Source organism: Salminus brasiliensis, chromosome 6, assembly GCF_030463535.1.
Source record: "Salminus brasiliensis chromosome 6, fSalBra1.hap2, whole genome shotgun sequence".
NCBI classification, from domain to species: domain Eukaryota; kingdom Metazoa; phylum Chordata; class Actinopteri; order Characiformes; family Bryconidae; genus Salminus; species Salminus brasiliensis.
Genome location: NC_132883.1, coordinates 7,368,350 through 7,389,825, shown reverse-complemented (window position 1 = coordinate 7,389,825; position 21,476 = coordinate 7,368,350). Strand labels below are relative to the sequence as shown.

Genomic DNA, 21,476 nt, shown 5'->3' with positions numbered 1-21,476 from the left:
AAGCCAAGGAGCTTTCAAACTCAAGGGCACTTTGAGAGTCTGCTTACCACTTCTACTCCAGAAACACTACACAAAGTGCACGCAATCATACTTCTGACCAGGCATTTGTACGATTCGCTTTACAGAAGAGCTAAATATTTCAGCAGAGGCACTTTACTTTCAGTTGTGCAGCGGCCTGATATAAATAAAGCATACATTTGGCTCTCATCCTTTTACCAAATCAAAACGATAATATTAATAATAAAAAATTGATTTGTGGGTGGACTCTGTTTGGGTCGCTCATGCAGTTGCCAAAGCAACTGCGCCGCGTGAATGTCATTCTTTTTTCCTCCCGTCATTAAAAAGCCGGCTATACGGTTTTATCCCGTCTGTAATTGCGGAAAATCATTACTTTCTGCGAGATCAATGGCAGGACTGCCTGCTTAGGTATGCAGAGTTCCGTCATTTTAAACCAAACCTTAAGCCACACGCTCGCAGCGCTAGCTCTGAGAATATAAATAGAGCAACTCCAAGAATCGTTAGAGCTTTAGACCTTTAGCGGTCATGTAAAATTCAAACTGTGGAGACGGAAAAAGAAGAGGAAAGATACTCCAGGACTTCTCCTGGCTCTCGTATTAATGTTACTTTTATCTCTCATCACCTTTTAAGCTCCACCATCAAAAATGGACCCCCGTTTTTTTTTTCGCCCCGTCCGCTGAGCCGTGTCCCACAGTTTTGAGTGCAGAAAAATACAGCAATTACCGAAGGGCCAGGAAAGGACTTGGGGACGACGACAGGAGAGCGGACGGAACTCAGAGACAGCCTTTAATGGAGGCAGGAAGCGTAAAAAACTACCCAGGTTCAAACTAAATTGAAACTAGATTGATATATTTCGTTTCCCTGCCATGTCTTTCTTTTTTCCAAACAGGTAAGACACTAGCGCCGCTGCAATTTCCACTCCGATGCTTTGATTGCAGTCCGTGTCAGGCTATCTTTCAGAGAGACTCTTGTAGCCGGGCCAGCTCAGATGACGCCTGCCCCTCTAAAGTTGTGTGTAGAACTCAGCTGAAGCCAGATTTTCTAAGAGCACGAAACTTTTGCTGCTGAGGTACCGCCGGTTCTGCTTCCATCATCTCCACCTGCTCATTATTACACCACAAGTAGCTTTTACTGCTGCTATAGGAAAGCTTGTACCTTTCTTTTTTTTTTTTGGACAGGACCGGAAAAAAGCCAGCTGCCCTTTACATTGTATCCATTTCATGAAAAAGGACTAATGGAAATTTTGAAAAGCAAACCTTTCACATTAAATCAGGAGAGCAGATTTCGTCTGACAAGCGGAGGAGGGGGAAGAACAAGAACATTGGTCAGCAGTAGCCTACAGTGTAAAACCTGTACAGTAAGATCAACATACAGTGATAAAGTCAGCGATTGCAGGGAATTTTTGAGCTAACTTAACTCAAAGGCTCTCCTAATTCCACAATTTGTTTAGTTAGTGTCAATCCCCCTCAATTTGTTTACTGTTTATTACCATCTGTAGGTGGTCATATGGGCAAGACCTTCCTAATCTCAGACTCCTGACTATGCAGGTCTGTGGTGTTGATAGAATTTTAAACTTACGAGCTTGTGTCTCTTGACAAGCAGGCAGTTGAAGGCCCGTTCACATGAGTCAGGTTTTTATGGGTGAAAAAATGAATGCCAAGTTAAAAAGAACGAACGTGCATGAATTAATGATGTGTTTCAAAGTCCAAAACTGATGGACTGGAACGATGCATACATTTTTCAATTAGAGCCTGCTATATTTTCAGCGATTTACAGATGCGCTCAAATCAGGCTGACCAATCAGAGCTTGGTTGTCATGGTTGCAGACCAAACAAATGAGCATTCAGGTGGCAGCAGAACAGCTCATCATGTTCGTAGCCGAACACAAAAGTTTATATAATGGGCGACACGCTGACTATAAAAAAAACTTAGATTTAGAAAATATGTGGCGGAGCGCAGCTGAAAGGCTGGAGAATGACGGTCAGTACTTTACAAGTTTGTTAAGGTGCATCCTAATCTGCTCATGTCCACAAAGAACCACAAACTGTAGCTTTCCATGCTAATGAGCACTCGTGCAGAGGAGGGAAGTAAAAGAGAGCAAAAGCAGACAGGGAGCTGAGAACAACAGTGAGTGAAAATTTATGAGTTACGGAGTTCATACATAGCAAAGTTGGCACAGACACTAAAATAGCAAAGATGGCAAAATACACGTCAGACTTGGTGTGAATAAGCGATTAGACAGTTGCACCATTCTAGAGCTGTAAAACGTGTAATTTAACAGCTGTAGAGTGTCACAACAGCCTAATGTGATGATGATAATAAACCATCCCACAACCCTCAAAACGATCTGGTATAAAATCATAAAAGGATGGATATTCTCCCACTGTCCCTCTCTAAAACTGCACTAGTGTTTTTTTTCACTGTCATGTATTGTAGTCATTTTATGGGGTTTTCTTAGAATATTTCAATTTAACCACTACACTGTTAAAAGTATAGGATCCTTGAGGAACTTTTGGGTATTCTTCAGTTTGGAAGTGTGGAGGAACCTCTTAAGGAACATTCAAGGAACCTTTTTCTTTCAAAAACCTTTTTCTTGAAGGTTCATTAAAGCGAATTAAAAAGTTCCTGGAAAGTTTCAAATTAAAGAATATCCAAAAGTTCCCCAAGGATCTTATACTTTTAGCAGTGTACTTGGTCAGTGTATGGCTCCTTCATAGGCTGAGAAGGACAAGATTTCCAAGATTCTTTTGAGGGTAAGATTTTTTTCTTTTTTTGGAGGTTGACCAAATCTGATTTTCTATTTTTGAACATTGGGCTTTACTTCTTATTCGTTGTCCGCAGAGTGTCTCTTTTGATAAATATAGGCATTTGTGATGTACAACAGCTGAAGTTTTATTTGGCCTGAGGCTCTGACACTTGGTATTTTTGTCTTACGTTTAGCCCAAGCTAAGTCCAACTATAGGAGGAAAAGAAAAACGTAAAAACAAACCAATGCACTGAAGTATAAAGTAATCAGAAGTTCTTAGAAAACGCCAGAGGGCGAGTGAGAGGGAAACAGTGTGTGACCCTCAGTGTTAAATGAGCTTTGAAGCTCCAAATGTCAGCGTTGCCGTCCCGCAGTGCAGCAGGAGTCGGCCGCGCTATTAGCCAGGCTCAGCAGAGGCGCGAACCTGACGCAAACGCAGTGTGTCAGTGTGTGAAAGAATCTCCTGGAGCTTGTGCCATCGCACCGCACAGCTGAGGCGATGCCCTGCCACTGAGCAACCGACGTGAAGTGCAAATCCTTTCAAACGCCCTGCCGTCCCACTGCAGCCTATGCAAACAGAGCCCGAAGATTGCGCTCTCTGACGATGGCTGGACCCTGGACCGCTCTGGTGTCACCACTTTGCTCCTGCTCCTTCTCTGTCTCTGTGGCTTAAAAAAAGCCAAAAACAGACAATTTGAGCCTTCCGTGCACAGTTTGTAGACAGTGACACAGGTCTATGCTGAGTGGTGAGCATGTTGTGCTCTTTTCTGATGAGCAGGAGGATGAATGAGGGTGAATGAGGAAAAGGCCTTGAAGATAAAGCTTACATAAAAGAGCTCTTTAAGCCAAAGCTAATACACAACCCACCGCTACTGGAGAGCATGCGCTTCTCGCGCCACAGCTTCGCAGTGCTTGTTGATCCACAAGAGTATTGCAGGCTGTAGAGTTTTGGGGACTCGCTTTTCAAAGACTGCACCTGTGTACAGACAGAGCTCGAACAGGGAGATTATCCAGACATGCCTGACAGCCACAGCTGCCTTCCAGATGTTAAATACATCTGATTATGGCACAGATGAAATATCTGCTCCAAATTGCAGAGATGCTCTGATGTGTTTTCCACCTTATCCTCCCATAAGTCATTTCTCTAGGTCTGTTTTCCTCGCTCCAGCCTGCTGTCCCTCTGTCTGACAGATTCTGAGTGTACGCATGTCTGTCTGCATGTATTCCTCATGCTGTCTCTCTCTCGCTCTCTCTCTTTCTCTCCTCCTCACTTCCTGTTGTCTCTCATTCATAATTGCTCTTTCTTTGTCGCTCTCCCTCTGCTTTTAGCCCTCTCTCCATCTTACCTTCTTGTTTTTTCCTCTATTCCTCTGCTTCTCCCAATCTCTCACCTTCTCAATCCATCTCTCCCCTCTCTCTGTCTATTGCTCTCTATCTTTCTGTCTGTCCATGCCTCTATCCTGTTTTCTTTCTCGCTCTCTAATCTTTCCTTTCTCTCTTTTTTCTTATTTATTCTTTCTGTCGTCATCTTCACTCTTTCCCTTACTCTCTCACCCCTTATTTTTCTCCTTTTAGTGCCATTTCTCTCCTTCTTTCTGTGCCTGTCTCTCCTGTCTCCCTTTTCTTGCTCTCTTTTTTCTCTCTATCAAAATATCTCTTTCTCCATCTTTTATTTGTTCTCTCTCCACCCTCCCTTTCTCTCTTCTTCCCTTTCTTCCGTCCTGATTTTCGCTTTCCCCTCTCACTGTACCCTTCTCTCTCTCTCTTGCCAGCCCTTTCTTTCTTTCCTTCTCCCCGTCTCTCACTCTAACCTCTCTATTTCCTTCTGATGGCCTTAATCAGATGTCTCTATCTCACCTTTTCCTTTTCTTTCTCTACCTTTATTTATTTCTCGCTCTCTCTACCAGCATCTCTCTCCTTCCGGTCCGTCTCCCTCTCTTTTTCTTTATCATTTATCTCTGTCCCTGTCTCCTTCTCCCTTTCCCTCTCTCTCACACCCCAAAGCTTTTGCCTTTCTCTCTCTTTCTCCCTCTGTATCTCTCTCTTGCTTCCCATCTTGCCGCCCACCCTCTCTCTCTTTTCTCTCTTCGTATGCCAGACGCTGAAATGAAAATGCAGAGGGGAGAAAATTGAAATTAATCAAGTAACAGGAGAGAACTTAAGCGAGGGGCTAAAGGAAAACAGTATGAGGGCAGTTCATTTGTATGCGTCTGATAAACGAGGCCGTGAGAGCTGCAGCATGTGCACATCAGAGAGTGAGAAAAATCCCACTCCCTCCCGCTCTCACCTCAACAATTTTCACCTCCTCTCTCCTGCCAAAACCACTCCCATCCCCTTCCTTGACTTGCTCAGCTCTACCCACTCTCCTCCTCTGAGTTGACTGAACCCAGCCTGCTCCTCTCTAGCGCCAGCAAGCCCCGCATCCTCGTCAGAAAAACTGCTGGAGGCCAGAGATGATGAATAGAGGCACTGCAACTATTAATTCCCCATAACAGCTCCATTCTTCCTCTTCAGGCTCCCACTGCTGGCGACGTGCTCATGAGGGGAAGAAAGTTCGCTAAGCTAATGCTCTCAACGCGCAAAGCAGCTTTGACTGCAATCACTGAGTCCCCTTTTCAGATGCGACAGAGTGGGCAAATAAAGAAAATATGTTTTCTGACAGCCTAGGATCACTCCTAGAGCGAAGAGGCCATGCCGGGACGCCCTGCCTAGTTTGCTTTTGCACAGTTGAAATGTTGAAATTAGAAACTGCTCTTGGTTATCTCATTATCTTTCATCCCCCTGCAACACAGGCCACGGCCAATCACAAGCAAACGACAGTGTGCCCTCAGAGTCTTATCCTTCTTTAAAGCAGATGAAGCAACTTAATCAAAATGCCCAACGTCTGAATAAGGCTGAGCAGATCTCACACAAGTCTGCTGAATCCCTTTTCAGTTTCAACAGCCTTACACTGACAAAGACTTGCCAGCATAAGGCTTTGGGTGCCTTGCGGTGCTGTCGATGAAGATTGTGTAAAGCCCTGGTCACACGTTTTTTGCATTTCACATCACTTTGTCAAATGGGTGTGGCTGCAAACAGGGCCAGAAATCAGCAGTATAAATGCTCCTCCATTTTGGTTTACCGGTTTCACAAACCAGCTAACGCACCACCGAAGCCATTAAAAACCTCAGTAGAAATGATAATTACTATCTAATCCCACCTCCTGACTGACTATGTACCATGCCGCCTCTTGCAGGTGTTAGTATTTTGTAATCCACACGAACAGAGCTGTAAAATATCTCCTGTTCTGAAACGGCAACAACCAGCGCTTCCTTCATGTGATACAGAACCTAAACCCCAACAGACTTAAACAAATACGAAATCTGCCTGAAGACCCTACATTTCCAGTACACACCTCACATGGTTCATCAATATGAGAATGTGTAAAGAGAGAATGTGTTAGAGAGAAGAATTCGATTATCCCCTACTTTTAGGTGCATCATCTTCCAAATGCAATAATGTCACCTTTTCATCTGCTAAAACTGCATGCCTTCGATAACAGAAATATGATGAAATAAAATTAAATCCTAATTTGTTGTGTTGGTTTCACAGCTCTATCTATAAGTTTCAGAAATGCAATATTTTCAAACTCGCCCTCTCTGTTTGTTTTTTCATATTTTTGAAAATTCGCCGGCAGGGCTGCCACACTGCTGTTTGGAAATCCCTGACTGTGGCTCTTTCTGGTGTAGAGATGAAGGATTTTAGAAATACAGGAGACAGCGAAAAGGTTCAGAAACTAAAGCCCTTCACCGTATCTGCAAAAGTAAAACAGCATGACATTCCAAAAAATACTTAAAAAACTTTCTATATAATATTCTCCACTGAGACAGAATTTAAAGTCTTCTGATATTCAGCAGGGTCATGCCTCGGCCTTCATTTATCTGTCCGCTGTAACCCTGAGTGAACTGCTCCAGTTTCTGACACCCCACCCCAACAGGGCGGCTTTTAAAACGAGTCTGTTAATTCACTGAACTATGAATAAATAATGGCTTGGGAAAATAAATAAAAGGATACAAGAATCGACTCATGAAAGCTTGACAGCTTAAAAAAACATGCTGATAAAAAGCAATCAAGTGGGCTTGTGTGTGATTGCTGTTTAACACAGGGGATCACAAATTTAAATTGCTTTTAAGATAACAATGGAAATAATTAATGTTTGGGAAAGAAAGTGTTATCCGACGGCAACGCTACGTCCTTTCATGTATGTTTGATGAATGAAGGAATGATACCAAAGAATAGACTCATTCACTCACTCTTTGTGTGACTGCTTCAAGGTCTTACACGCTGTGTGAGTCTTGATGTGTTTTAGTCTGCAAGGGTTTTTGCTTTAACTGTGAAAGGTGTGTGTAGGTGATCAAAGATGTACATGTATGTGTGTATTTGGGCATTTGTCGTTGTCTATAGAGGTCTGTGTGTGTGTGTGCTCTGTGTATGTGTTGTTAAAGTGTGTGGGTGCCAGCATTTCATGTATAACTGCCTAATGGAGTGAGTCACCATTAGTTATTTATGTGTATCCATTCAGTGAAATCAGATTTAGCACATAAAACAGCTTTACGTTCTGTATGTATACAGCGTCATGACATGTTACTGTTCTACAGCGCAAATAGTACTATTTAAACCTATGTTATGTATTATGTGTAGATTCATATAGCACAGTCCTTAATATGTAATTATACACACAAACTAAAATGTTCCGTGCTAAAAGAGGGCAGTTCTCAATCCCTGTCCTTACAAAACCCTGGACAGTTTAATGCGTCTTCCCTGCAGTAAAAAGCTAATTATCAAAATAATTATCATGCCCTTCATGTGCTGACTCAAGTGTGTTAGTCTAGGGACAATAAAATACAAAAACATTAAAATACAGGAGTTCCTCTGAGACTGAGTCTAAACAACTACCGACGTGACAAACGTTCTCAAGCAGCCACTCACCGTCCAGCCACCTCCATCAGTGGTCATGTCACAGTAAACCTGGAAGCCTGCGGGGAAATGTGTGGGAAACACAGAGTAAATCCCGTCTTCCCGCTGTCCACTGGCGTAGATGTCACTGCAGTCTCTCGGTCGGGAGCCTGTGAAAAAAAAAACACAAAGCAGGACATGCCAACATCATCAGCATCATCCACATTAACAGCTCCACACTGCACTTTCCTCCCTGTTAGAGCATCCGAGGTGAGAGAATAAGACTTTTTTTAAATACAGCAGACTCGACATGTCATCTTGCACATGCAGCCGAAGCAGTAGCATCTCAGTGTGCCTCTGCCACTGACTTCTGGAGCCCGCAGAGAGGGGCCAGTGGAACGGTCGTCTACAGAGAGACTGAATCCACTGTAGGGCTCATTATGACTGGCTGACCAGTTGGAGATGTTGGGGTAATGAGGAGCTTCTTTACCCTCTCCGTTGGCGCAGCCCTTGGGCCGGATGCTGCGGATCGGAGCCCTCTGGAGATCTGCCTTCAGGCGCCCCTTTGTGTTGCCGGTTTCCTTCTGCATGGAGTTGAGAGCATCGCTCACCGAGTTCACAACCTTCACCATGTTGATCTGGCTCTCCGACAACAGCTGGAGCGAGAGACAGAGGGGGAAAACAGGGAGAGAAAGAGAGAGAGAGAGAATGAAGAATAACTCAAGGACAAAAGCAAAGAGCAACTAGGCATCCTTTTAGGGCTGCTGGTTTCCCTTTGATAACACCATCAAGAACAGTCAAACAGCTGTGTTTACCACACTGTAGACAACTGCTGTAATTTTACAGTAAATATTTACAATTACTCTGTTTAAGGCATGTTGAGCTATGTTATTATGTATAAAGGTAAAGGTGCACGTATTTGTCACTGTACAATGTACAGCGAAATGTGTCCTCAACATTTGACCCATCTGTGGTAGTGAACACACACACACACATCAGTGAATTAGGGGCAGTGAGCACTCACGCACCCAGAGCAGTGGGCAGCCAATTCCAGCACCCGGGGAGCAGAGAGGGTGAAGGGCCTTGCTTGAGGGCCCAGCAGTGGCAGCTTGCCGAGCCCGGGTATCGAACCCACAACCCTGTCATCAACAGCCAGGAGCTGTAACTGCTTAGCCACCACTGCCCTATGTATGTTATATTGCTGTGTAATTTACAGTCAGTTCTTGCAAACTGTACTCTAAATTTAATGCCAAATTTACTACAGTTCTGTGTTCTGTACTCTTCTGTATATTAATGTAACGTAGCTCCGCCCTGCCGCCTGCATTGTTTTCCGTCTTCGTCTGTGTCTTCGCGTTCATTATGTGTTCTTTATGGTCCTCTGCATATTTTGGTCTGATTCTCCGCCCTTGTCCCGCCTTTACCATGGGTTACTTGTTTCTATCCCCACCTATGTCAGGTGAGCCTCCTCAGTAGTCCATGTGTTTCCACTGTGGCCTGCTATAGTGTTCTACATCTTGTCATTAGGGTTGGGCGGTATCCAATCATCGAGCGACTGATGTAGGGAGTAACAGAAAGACGAAATGAAACAGGTTCCACCTTTTTTGGACTTGTAGCCGGGTATCTAGGCTTAGATAAGTGAGTTAGCAGGCTAAACACCAAAGCACAGACCATGTTCCAGCTAACTGAGGCTCAAATTGCACACAGGGTAAAGGATAAAGCCTCACACCTGAGAGAGCTAAGTTGAGTGAATGGTCTTAGGAGACCTCAGTCATCCTGGTCTTCTTAGTCTGTCTTTCATTCAAACTCATCATTGCTTGGACGGATGGGTTCACTGTGCGGATGGGTGAAAAGCAGGGACCAAATGTCCAACACAAAAATGGTGAATATTCTTGTCTTGTCTTGTGGCGGCACACAGAAGACGTACTCAATATTAGGCATGTGTTGCTAATGTCACGGCTGATATGATGTTGTATATTCTTAGACCCATAATGTTCAATATTACTGTAAATAATATATATAGGCACATAACGTGACTGAAATATTTACTGTACATTATTAATCACTGTAAAATGTTGATTGTAAACAGTATAATTTGTATGTCTTAGCACTTCAGTAGTGACCCTGGCCTCTAAACTGATACAAGGGCACTGCATTAAACAAATAACTCACCACAAGTGCTCAAATACTAACTTCCTAAGCCCTCTTGCTAAAAGATCATTTATTATTTCAAAATACAAGACCTTATTTCACACATTTCCTTTAGGCATGTAAGATTACACTACGTCAGACAATCTGTCCTTCAACACAGCGAGGGGTGACAGCAGGACAAAGGCCTTTTAGTTTTCACGGGCCAGTTTTTTTGTGTCTGTCTCAGCAAAGCTGCTAAGGCCTGTCTACTGCTCGACAGTCTGGTGCAACAGTGAACGCTGACTCTGAGTGATGCAGACTACACTTCAGTCCTGCTTTACTATGTGGGGCAGGTCCTCATGTATTAGACATCAGACAGGCATCGTAAGGGGACTGCATCGGGGTCTACGGAAATCCCAGTCTCCAATTAGCAGAAATTACATACGAAAGCTCTCCTGTTTCCCCTCGATACACGGAAAATGCAAAGCCCTCAAGGGTGGTGTGAGCAAACACCCAGTTCTTTGAGGCACAGCGTGTATGATGAGTATGTGTGTGTGGTTGTGGAGTTGGAGCATGTGCTCATGCCGTGGTGTGTGCGGCAACATTTTGAGCTGAGAGTGTGTGTGTTTGTGTGTGTGGCCGCTGGTGAGGTTGACAATGATGGCAGCTGACGTGCTGGTCACCTCCCGAGCGGACAGTGGGGACATTAACGCTCTCTGCTCTCAGCACGGATTCATCTCACACGCCCTCTCCTCACGTGTTGCCACAGCAACCATGCTCACCTGTCATTCATGAGTAGGTTAGCCCGCTAGCAGGGAAAAAAGAAAAAGAAAAATACATGATGACCACGAGGGGGGGAGGCAGCGTCACCTGTTGATGCTTTTCCTCCTTTTCCGTTGAATGAACCTGTTGCCCTACTCTCATACGGCCTCAGGAAACAGAACGCCTTCATAAGCGGCCTGGCATGCAATTACGGAATAGTTCAAAAGCAGAGAAAAATGATTAGATAGAAAAAAGCTGGAATGACGTATCTAAACGGAGCCATCTTCAGGAATCAATGAGAATATATAATATATTTGCCTTTAACAAAAACTTCAAAGGATTTCTGATAGTGCCCAATCTCTCCAGTTCTTTTCAGAGAGCGTCTTCTCCAGCCTCCTCTTATCAACCGTAGAATAAAAACGATGCATAGAAGAACTGCGCCGCATGCGTTGATGTTGTCTTAAAGGCCTAATTAAGAATCTCTGGAGCTGGTTGGCCACGTTACTTCACGGTACTTCAACAGTAGAGGCTTTTGAACAACAGCACATCCAATTAGAATATCTAACTTCTCTTGCATGTTTAGCAAACATCCCAGGGAAACCAGCATGTCGTTTCTACCATTCCTGATGGAATCTTTAAGCACAGTGGCAGAAAAACAGAGCTGGATTTAGATGTCTTTCACTTGTAATTCAGGCCGCACCTCTCCTCTGGTCCTCTGTTGGTAGATAAGCATGCTTTTATATCTCTGCTGCCCAGCCTGCTCTGTAAACATACTATCAGCTGTGTGGAGCACGATGCTGATGGCTGCTGTTGCTGCATTGAACATTATTTAAAATGAGCTCGCTCGCTGGTTGGGGTGCACCCATTAATCACAGGCACATTCAAAGCTGCTTTTCCTGCAGCCTCCCATATCATCAATAATCTCCCTAACAGAGTGGGCATCTGAGTCGGGAACATAGCTCTCACTTAAAAAAAACAAAAAACAAAAACCGAAAGCCTGATGCTCACTGGAGAAGGAAAGATTAATGAACACTACAGCACTGCTAGAAATGGAATGGAAAATAGCACTGCGTGCCAAACAATCAAAACTTTCAATCTTACAGCATGAATGACTGCAAACATGTGAGGAGATTTTTTACAGCCTATTACAGTTTATTTTCTTGTTTTCCCTCTACTTTTATACCCCCATTTTTTATTTATTTTGCACCAACAATGTGGAAAGCCTTTCAGAACAATCTACAGCTTATCTAACTTTTATTCATTCCTTGACTTCTTTCCTCTACACTCCTAAAAACAAAGGTTCTTTGAGCGACACCATAGGTTGGATCACAATCTGATCATTCTGAGGTGGTCAGAGACGGATCTCATCCGATTTTAATGCAGATTCTCTCTCTACTTCTTGCTCTATCTCTCTCTCTCTCATGTCTGTTTGTGTGTGGATGCTTGCGCTTATTAATAGAGCATCACAGACTTTGCATTTTCGGATACAGCCGTTACTAGAATGCGAGAACCTTTTGTTGTCCACCTATTGTTCACCAATGTTCCTCTAAACACAGTCCTCTAGGTTCCACTTTTGGTTCAATCAAAAGTGGAACTTAGAGGACTGTGTTTAGAGGAACACTGCATTGAATCTGCATTAAAATCGGGTGAGATCTGTCTCTGACCACCTCAGAACGATCAGATTGTAATCCAACCTTGGGGTGTTTACACCTGCCTTTACACCTGCCAGGTGTAAATAGGCTTTTTAGTTGGTGTGAAAAAGCTGTTGTTTTACAACCCTGTTTATAACCCTGTTATACACTATGTCTAAGGTTAGTTCAAGATTCATGGTATGTCAGTTCACAAATTCTTTTAACCATGCCAAGAAAAATGCAGTTTGACATTTTAAGGCCCCTTTAACATGGCATCTCTTTTTTTCAACTAGACATGACCTCTACACGCACTTGACCTTGACTATAAAGAAGTCCTCAGAAAAACATTGTTCTTGTATCATCATCACTAACTGGCTTCCTTGAGGGCAAAATACAGTCCTACTCTTTTCTTGGTTTCTTTGAGTGAGTCGCTCAGTGCAACCCACTGTTCTGGCTTTGCTCGGCTACGTTTTATTGGACTAAAATCCCCCAGGCCATGACAAAGCACACCCATTCTTAATGCACACCCACTCTAATGAGGACTTGAAGACATTCGCTACATTACGCCTTTACTGAAGCAGCATAAAATAAGGCAGTTGAGTTTTCTTTCAACGTTTTTGAAATCTCTGCCAGGTTTGACATGGTCTAAATATATAAACCAGTTTATTTAAGCTGAGACAAGGCCATTGAAAATGGTCAAGCTGGTTTAATGCTGTGTCTTGGCTTGCACTCTATCTTTAGAATTAGTCTCAGTGCTGTCAAAATATTCCTTGAGTTGATCAAGCAGAGTGCCTGGGGCAGACGTGGCTTGAACCGTTATTTCCAGGGAGCATACTCTGCGGTTTGGCCTCCAGAATCAACAGTCTAATTCAATAGTGACTGGCTGCATCTCAATCTGTAGCAAAAATTATTGAGGTCAAAGAAAGTTTAAACAAAGTTTTTTTTCCCCTTTCAATTTTGAAAAAAAAAAAAAGTAATTTCTGTCAGACGACAGATGTGGCTTTGCCAGGAGATCAGGGAAAGTGCCAGTGTGTATTAATTCCATTGTACGTCTGACAGATGAGTCAACAGTCTCTTTCTTACCAGACACTTCTCCAAGGTAAAGGGCAAAAGCGAGTTGTCTAGGCGACAAAGGTTTATCACCAGGCGACGAGCGGGACACGAGCTGTCCGACTTGCCAGGCAATTACCCGTGGCACTCGTTCTAATGAGGCCACTCTGATAATTAACTAGAGGATATGTTAAGCACTCCTACAGGACTGATCTCGGCTCGGATCTGTCCTTCGCCAAAGCGAGACTTTCAAGGCACGTTGAGCAGTCCTGAGATGCCTTTAAACTTGAAGAACGGAGCGTGAACTACATCCCTTAACTTATTCCACTGATCCCTTCACTGCTTCAGATCTGCAGCCAGATCCACAACCGTGGTGGTGACCTAGTTGTGTGTTCTCCAGTCTCTGGAAGACTGGAAATGGGGTGAGAGTGAGAAAGGTTTCTCTTCTTTAACTGAACCTAAAACATCCTGCCAGTCCTTGTGCTTTTGCAGTGTATTAAAGCTGAAGATGTGTCAGTGAAGTCAGTTCTGTGTTTTCAAAGAAGAACTGCCACGTTTCTGAGCAACAGTGGTGAAAATGACATTTTTACGCACTAATTCATTTAGTAGCACTTCAGAGAATGTGACCTTCACTGGAGTGACTCTAATGTCTTCTCCACTACACTGAAAATAAAAAACCTACATCTTCTCTAACTCTGCATGGATGCATATTTTAGGTAAATCTTTTAGATATGTCAATATTTTGACTGATTAAACTTTACTACTCTATATGGACAAAAGTATTGTGACGTCTGCTCATTCATTGTTTCTTTCTAAATCAAGGGTATTTAAAACAAAAAAACTGTTTATCCTTTAACTGTATCCACTGTCCAGGCAAGGCTTTGTACTAGATTTTGGGGCACTGCTGTGAGGATTTGACTGCAATCAGCGACAAGAGAGTCAGTGTGGTCAGGAAGTTGGATGATCACCATGCTGCCTATAGGTTTATGCTTATCTGCACCAGACTGCCATATTCTATTGGCAATACTTATCTAGGGATTATCTAGGGACTAGACAAATAGTGTTAAGTTAGGCAAGCAATAACAAGGTTTCGGAGGGTCTAAAGTATTAAAGTATTTTTGAAGGAGAATCCTAAACAACGTAAATGCTGACACGGCAAACTAGTTGAAACGGGTAAGTTGCCATCAGCGACATCAGTAATTGTCCAATTTGATGCAGGGAGTTTGTAAAATATATATGTATAGCATATATATTTATAGTATATATATATATATATATATATATATATATATATATATATATATATATATGTACAGTATATAATATGTTATATGTTATGTATATCTCTTCATAACATGTTAAAGTATGACCATGCATCTGCCTTGTGATTTCTTTAGGCCAGGCCAGTCTTTGTCGTGCAGGAAAGAGACTGAAAACTCTGATTTTACATATTTCAGAAATGTAAATGTTTCGTTTTATTTATTTATTTATTTATTTGTTTACATCTAAGATCTCTTCATATTTGAATAAAAAATACAGTCGCCTAATGAGCCTGCATAAGACGAGAAATTGTTATTTAAAAGCAGACAAAAACAACTTTTTAATATTACCATCTTTCTTTCCATCTAAATATTATTCAAGTCTTGACTAATTCTTCTGATAATTTAGTTTTGTTTGTGTCTTTGTTTAACGAAAAATAAAGTAGGTTGATCCTGTTAAAAAAGGCTATTTTAATGTTTAAGCGAAATAAAAAATAAGCTATTATTTCTCATTATTTCACAAATCCATATAGAAGCCTAACATTATTTGTTGTTAATTTAATTAGTATGCATTAGTATCTTTCATCATATGCAATGTCTCCTTTTCATTATTTTTAAATGCTCAAAAATGTTTCCATATGTGGGGAAAAAATTATGAACGAATAGTTGAATCTTATTTTATTATTGAACATCCAATCTGATTTGACTGACAAAATTCAAGGTCGTCTGGAGCATTTCTAATCATCATGAAATGTTGACACAATGTATGACAGTCAACACGTAAGGAATGGTAAAAATGAAGGTACAAGGTTTTTGCAGAACAGTGACGATATGGGACATGACATGGTTTGTTGCTGAATTTTGAGATCTTCTCAGATCTATGTACCACATCAGCAATGGAGCTATGAGAAATGACATTCCAAAGATACCATGGATGCCTGAAATGAATAATTGATGGTGTTAACACGAATATGAAATGTAAATGTGTTAACGCATATGATTATGCATTAAAATGCTGGCATATTTTAGCAGTTGAGAATTCTATCAATTAGGCTTTACAGTTATATAGTCATTGAAACATTCATCTGTCAGTGTGTCTTAACTCATGTAGAAGGCTTAGCTAATGCTTTTCCCACTAATGCTGGTATATTCACACTGGTGGGTTTGTGCACATCCGCCACTGTGTTGTTTTCCGGGCAGTGAAGGGGGATAATGAGAAAGGAAGCCCACAGTCTTCCTGCTCCTTTAATGACCCAGCGCTTGTGCTGAGATGACTGGTATCAAGGGATCCACAAATGAAACCTTTACCCTTTTGCTTCAAAGACACCCACAGGACAACCCGACTTAGCATCTCAGCAATTTCTTTCACTCTAGGAGAAGCCCTTTATTGATTAAGAAAGGACAAAAATCACATAATAAGTGGGAGGTATTATAGCTACATTTAGCTTATTTTACAGAAGTATGCCCCAACCTGCACGAGTGGCTGACGCAGTGAAAGCAGAACAGTGCAGAGATGATAACTGAACTGTAGTTTTGGCTTGTAATGGAAGTTACTGATGATTCATAATCAATACCTAAATGGTTGATGTATATTCTGTGATACGTAAGGTGACCTCGGTCACTTCTTGGTATGTGTTCTTTATCTATGTTGTACCGGGGTCTGTCCACACTGTTGTTGTCTGTCTCTGCTTATCTTTATCAGGGTGCAATTGCGCTCTGACATAGATGATAAGCAGAAGTGGGCGAGAGACGAAGTACCGACGGGAGGGCAGAACGATCTCCGGTCAGCACTTACCTTAGAATGACCTCCCATAAACAGGGACCAGACGGGGTCAGTGGGGTCAAATTCCTGGGACAGTTCTCATGCAAGTAACAGATAAATGTGTAGCCTGTATATACCATATAAGGCTATCTGGTCAAACATTGCTGAGCGGGTAAGGGTAAAGCCCAGCGATGATAAAGGCTCCTGCAGACCATGCAGAGCTCAGAGCAGACAGGCAGAAACTAAGGGTTAGCTTTGTACTTCTCTCAATAAATTTGTTACTCACTTCGATACTGACTCAGAGACTCAGTGCTTCTTCTGTCACAAGTTTTCCACCACAGGCTCCAGCTGTGGAATGTGTTGCTCAGAAGCTTGAGAGTCTTGCTGGGAGAAAGGGAGGATTCCTCCTCCTTATATGCCATTAGGCAATAGTCCAGCCATTGTGTCCACTTGGTAATTCGAGCGTTGTTCTTTTAGTTGTTTCACTTTGAGGGTTTTAACAGCAATGCACAGTTGCACTACTCACTCATTCTAGAGTTACTGTTTTTTAAAAGCAGCATTACAGAGAATTGGCATTTCTTGCTCTGGGCCCTCCTACAGCTGGCAAGTGGAATCTGTGCTTTAAGCCACCCCTAATGGACACGCTCTGAGATTCAGAATTGTCACTGAAAGTAAAAGATGCATGTGGACTGAGGCATGAGACGAATATTACAGGATTTTACACAAATATTTACATAAAGCATTACACAGTTCTCGCAAGCATTGTCCTGTCTGCTTCTGCAAAGTTACATAGTGCAGTAAGCAATGCACCAAGCCCGAAGTAGCACCGAAAGCAATACTTTTTTCCTTCTTCTTATTATTCATATTTATAATTATATATAATTCCTATTATATTATTATTATTATATTAAGTCAGTGAATTTATTTTAAGGTAAACATGCTAAACAGCGTTGCTTTACAGCAGACTAAACTGAGACTTAAATGCTAATTGTAAAAATACAACAGAAAAGATGTCCAATGAATTAGCAAAAGCGGTGGATTTCATCCAGAACACTTTCATCATATTTGATCGCACATTTCACATTTTTGTGAAAATACAATTTCTCAGGGAGACAAGTCCATTTTATTTTAATCTTAAATCATAGCTGCCCTTCAAGCAAGATACTACACCATATTAAGCTCATCTTAGAATATATGACAAATAATAACCAGACACACCGCAAAGGTTTATGGGAGACAGCCCCCACGCACCCTCTTTGATAGAGCCTTGTGTTTATTGCCTGGCTGAGGAAATCTAATGAAAGCATGGTCCTAGTTCACTGGCTGAATTCATTAAATGCTGATCTAAATGTTGGGGCTGCTGGTCCCATCTGCCTCCCAGACTGGCGCCAGCATTGAAATAACCATATTACAGGTTAAATCTGTGCTCTCCAAGTCACCAACCTTGCATCACCCTGCATGGTCAAATCAACAGTTATGGCATAACTTCTACAGACAGAACTAAGCTCTGATCAATATTCATACTTGGAGAACCACAGCACTGTTTTTACAGATTACAGTTTCTTACATGCTGCAACACACACTGATTCAACTGATTCAGGTGTGTTAAAATGAAGAGAGGTGAGCAAAATGAAGAGTGTATAAGATCACTCTGTCTTTGCACACATGCTGGTAAAGTGTTCTTGTTTTATTAGAGTGGCCTAGGCTGCGTTCAGAAACTTTTGCTACTCCTCCTCTCCTCCTCCTCATTTCCTACTGCTCCTAAGCAGGAGGAATGGAGAGTAGGAGCAGTAATTGGGGAAATGGTACAGCTGATCCCTTCTAAATATGATGTTGACTGAGCCAATCACAACACTCGCTTTCAGCATACCCTTAGTACTGCCCAGCCAATCACAGCTGTTGGATAGAGCTGCACATCTACAATAATTCTGTTAATTTAACTGCATTCATTGAAAATTAAACTCCTGCTCTTTGCAGAGATACAGTGAACAGTATAATCTAAAGTTATAAGGTTTTACTGAACATACAGTACTTGTGGTTGTGTTCACTGCATAAAGAACATTAAAGCTCAGTTCCAAAATGTATAAGCCAGGTGGCAAATAAACAGGGGAGCATGTTAGTTTATCTAAACTCTAAATTTATATTACTGCTTTACTGCTCATTGTATTAGATAAAGAACCTAGTGAATATATATACGTTTATAGAGTGTATTGCTTTCTCCATTTTCCTGTGGTCTCTGGGCGTGCACGCCAAGATGTTACTCCAAAATCTTCCTGGGTAGGATACTTTCTGCTTCTATGCGAATTTTCCGTGGCTTCTTTCATCTCTTCTGGTATTTGGACAGGCGGCAAGATGGCGCCACAAAATCAGTTTCCTGGGTCACGAAGGAGAGGAGGAGGATCGGTAGGAAAAAGCAGTAACTTTTGGGGTTTTTGGACGCAGCCCTTCACTATCGTCTACATGCAGCAAGCACAGTCACACACATTTAAAGCAGTACTATTCCAGAATTGGTATTTTCGCTCTTGGACACCCCCTACAATAAGGGAGTGTAATTCACTGTTACTTCACTGCCGTAAATACAAATCTGATGCCCCTCAGTGTTTCTGCTACATAGATTACTGCCGCCGTTGCTTCACAATTTCATTAAATGTTCTTCCATGATGGAGGGTGAAATACAGACAGAGTGGGAAGATATGAGATATGAGGTTAAACTAGCTAACGCTAAGTCAGAAAGGCTTTGCAGTCAATGTAACGTAAAGCCCGTCTCCAGCCGCACCACACTGCCTTAAAATATTTTAAACCATTATTTGTGATGTAGGCACGGCACAAAACGTTGATGTTAAATCCATGTCGAGACCACAGAAAGCCACAGTAGATCACATATGACTTACAATTTACACAGGGAAAGGCAGCCAGTATACTGGCGAACAAACAAATAATAAGGACCGGTTTCCTCTGCTAACTTTACTATCCTAGCCCTGTACAGCTACTATCTTTTAGCTTAAACAGCCAGTTCACAGTGGGTAACAGATGCCTAATGTATAAATGATAATAATAAATAAATAAATAAATACTTTGCAAAGTATTGTTGTTTTGCAGTCTAGTGTAACTGTATTTAATGTCACAGATGCATTTTACAAGCTGAGAGATACAGAACCGTCCCTGAAAGTGAAAGAAGCATGTGGACTGAGGTGGTAGAGGATTTTGCACAAATATGACTCGGATTACGCAGTGTTACTCAGTTATCGCAAGAGTTCTCGTCCAGCTCCACCAAAGTTACATAGTGCCCGGAGTGGCAATGACAGAGAAGGCAATTTCCCTGTTACAGTCAGTGGAGCATCAGCAGGATTTTTGACACAGTCATTTTACGGCAAAAACTATTTGGGGTTTCGGAGTGCTGTTTCTAAACCAATCTTTCTCTTTGAGCATTGTGCATTCATTGTGTTGACACTGTGTACACAAACTCTGAAATGAGGTTTTACTCCTTTCTAAGCACTACCTGGGGTGTGTTAGGTGAAGTACTGTTACAAAGCCTTTGGGAAGTGTTTTCAGAAGGAACTTTACGCCTCTTAGTTAATTGAGCCCCAGGTTGTTTTGTTTTGTCTGTGTTACACAGTGATAATTAAGTGTGCCTCACACATATTAGGACAGTGCTCTTGTAAGAGAGCTCAGCTTCCTGACAATTCTCCAGACAATTATTGCACTTTGTGTGAGAAAAGAACTTCTCATACTCAATACACACTTAGTACACTGGCAATTAATGCCTGCTGAGAGGCAAGACTAAAATGGTCAGATGAGAAAATATTCGGTTAATATCTGAGGAGCAACAAAATAAACAAACAGAAAGCATTGTGCGCTGAGATACAAATACGAAGCACACCAAAGCTTCACAAAGCACAATCACAGAAGCATGTTTCATCTTGTGCTTCAAAGATTTGCAGTACTGTATTTTCGATCCCCTTAAAGCACATAATGTGCAACGATGCTTGGCATTTGCCAAGTCATGATATCCGATACCATGTTCTAGGGCACTGTATCAGAAAGAATATGGATGGGTCTCCTTTGAAAAGGCCGCAGACGAACCTCAGCCATGATTCAATCATTTCTAGAAGCATTTGTCAAAAGTCAAAGTTAAAGACAAATGTTAAGAGTTGCTCTGTGGGCAGATCATTATGGGAATCAGATTTTCTAAGTGAGTAAAGCCCTATTCAGAGGGGATTAGTTTTACATGGGGAGGTGGGGGTGATGTAATTATTCACAGAGTTTCTCAGTGATTTTAGTCCTGTCTGAATTTACGGACTGTGTGCTCTGTGTGTCTGTAAAGATTCCGGCACCTTTTACCTTCTCTAAAACAAGCTTTAAAATAACCTCAGGTTATATTAATCCTGTGCAAATCAACATGTAGGTAAATATTTCGTTATATCTTGTGAAAAAGGAGGTTTTTACAGCTCTTCTGAAGTATGGAGGCACTTAAGGAGGGTTTTCGCTGTAAATGCTGTCAGCTTTAGGCAAGTCATTGTATAGCATAGCCTACATCACCTACATACATGTTATGAACATTTAGCTAATTTTTAAACTAAAACTTAAATATTATTGTGAGTTTTATGAAAGTGATGGCAGTGTGTAAATCAAGTAGTCACTCTCATCTCAGTCACTTATGCTGAGGTTTTTTGTACTGTGTATAGGTTTTACAGTAAATTACATTACTCCACCTCCCCACCTAAAATCTGGACCAAGCTGTCAATCTGACAGATTCTTTTTCCCCAGAAAAAACTGAATGAACAAATTCATTTTGATGCCATTATACAGTTAATAGTACGCCATTGCTACCAGCCACACCAACTTTAAGTGCAGAATTCACAAAATGAATGTGATCGCCATGCAAAAAAATATATTGTCCCCGACAGATATACCTGTTCCCATGTTCTAGCACACCTCATCATTTTCTATACTTCTTCTGTTGTTTATTGGGTAACAATAGCCTGTCTCATCCTCCTGTAACTGGTCCTAAAATCCACACTACCAAAAAAAATTTTTTCACACTGCAAACGAACCAAACAATCGTTTAGTTGGATTTGGCCCGAGACCTCTTTTGGTCCTTTAGTCCTGGCTGTCGTCCGAGGGAGCTTTCACACCTGTTATTATTGTTCTGTCCAAAGGTCCAAAGGTCTGGACCAAACAAGGTA

General features: G+C 41.8%; 1 protein-coding gene across 3 annotated transcripts in view; it reads right to left on the bottom strand.

Annotated features, from left to right (window-relative positions):
• Positions 1-21,476, bottom strand: part of fibcd1a (fibrinogen C domain containing 1a) — a 106,886-nt gene that overhangs the window by 59,530 nt on the left and 25,880 nt on the right. For all 3 annotated transcript variants that reach the window (XM_072681468.1, XM_072681466.1, XM_072681467.1), the window contains exons 4-5: positions 8,190-8,355; positions 7,733-7,869 (exon numbers count right to left, since the gene is read on the bottom strand). In XM_072681468.1, coding sequence (XP_072537569.1) covers positions 7,733-7,869; positions 8,190-8,355 — 303 coding nt within the window. The remainder of the gene's footprint in view (positions 1-7,732; positions 7,870-8,189; positions 8,356-21,476) is intronic.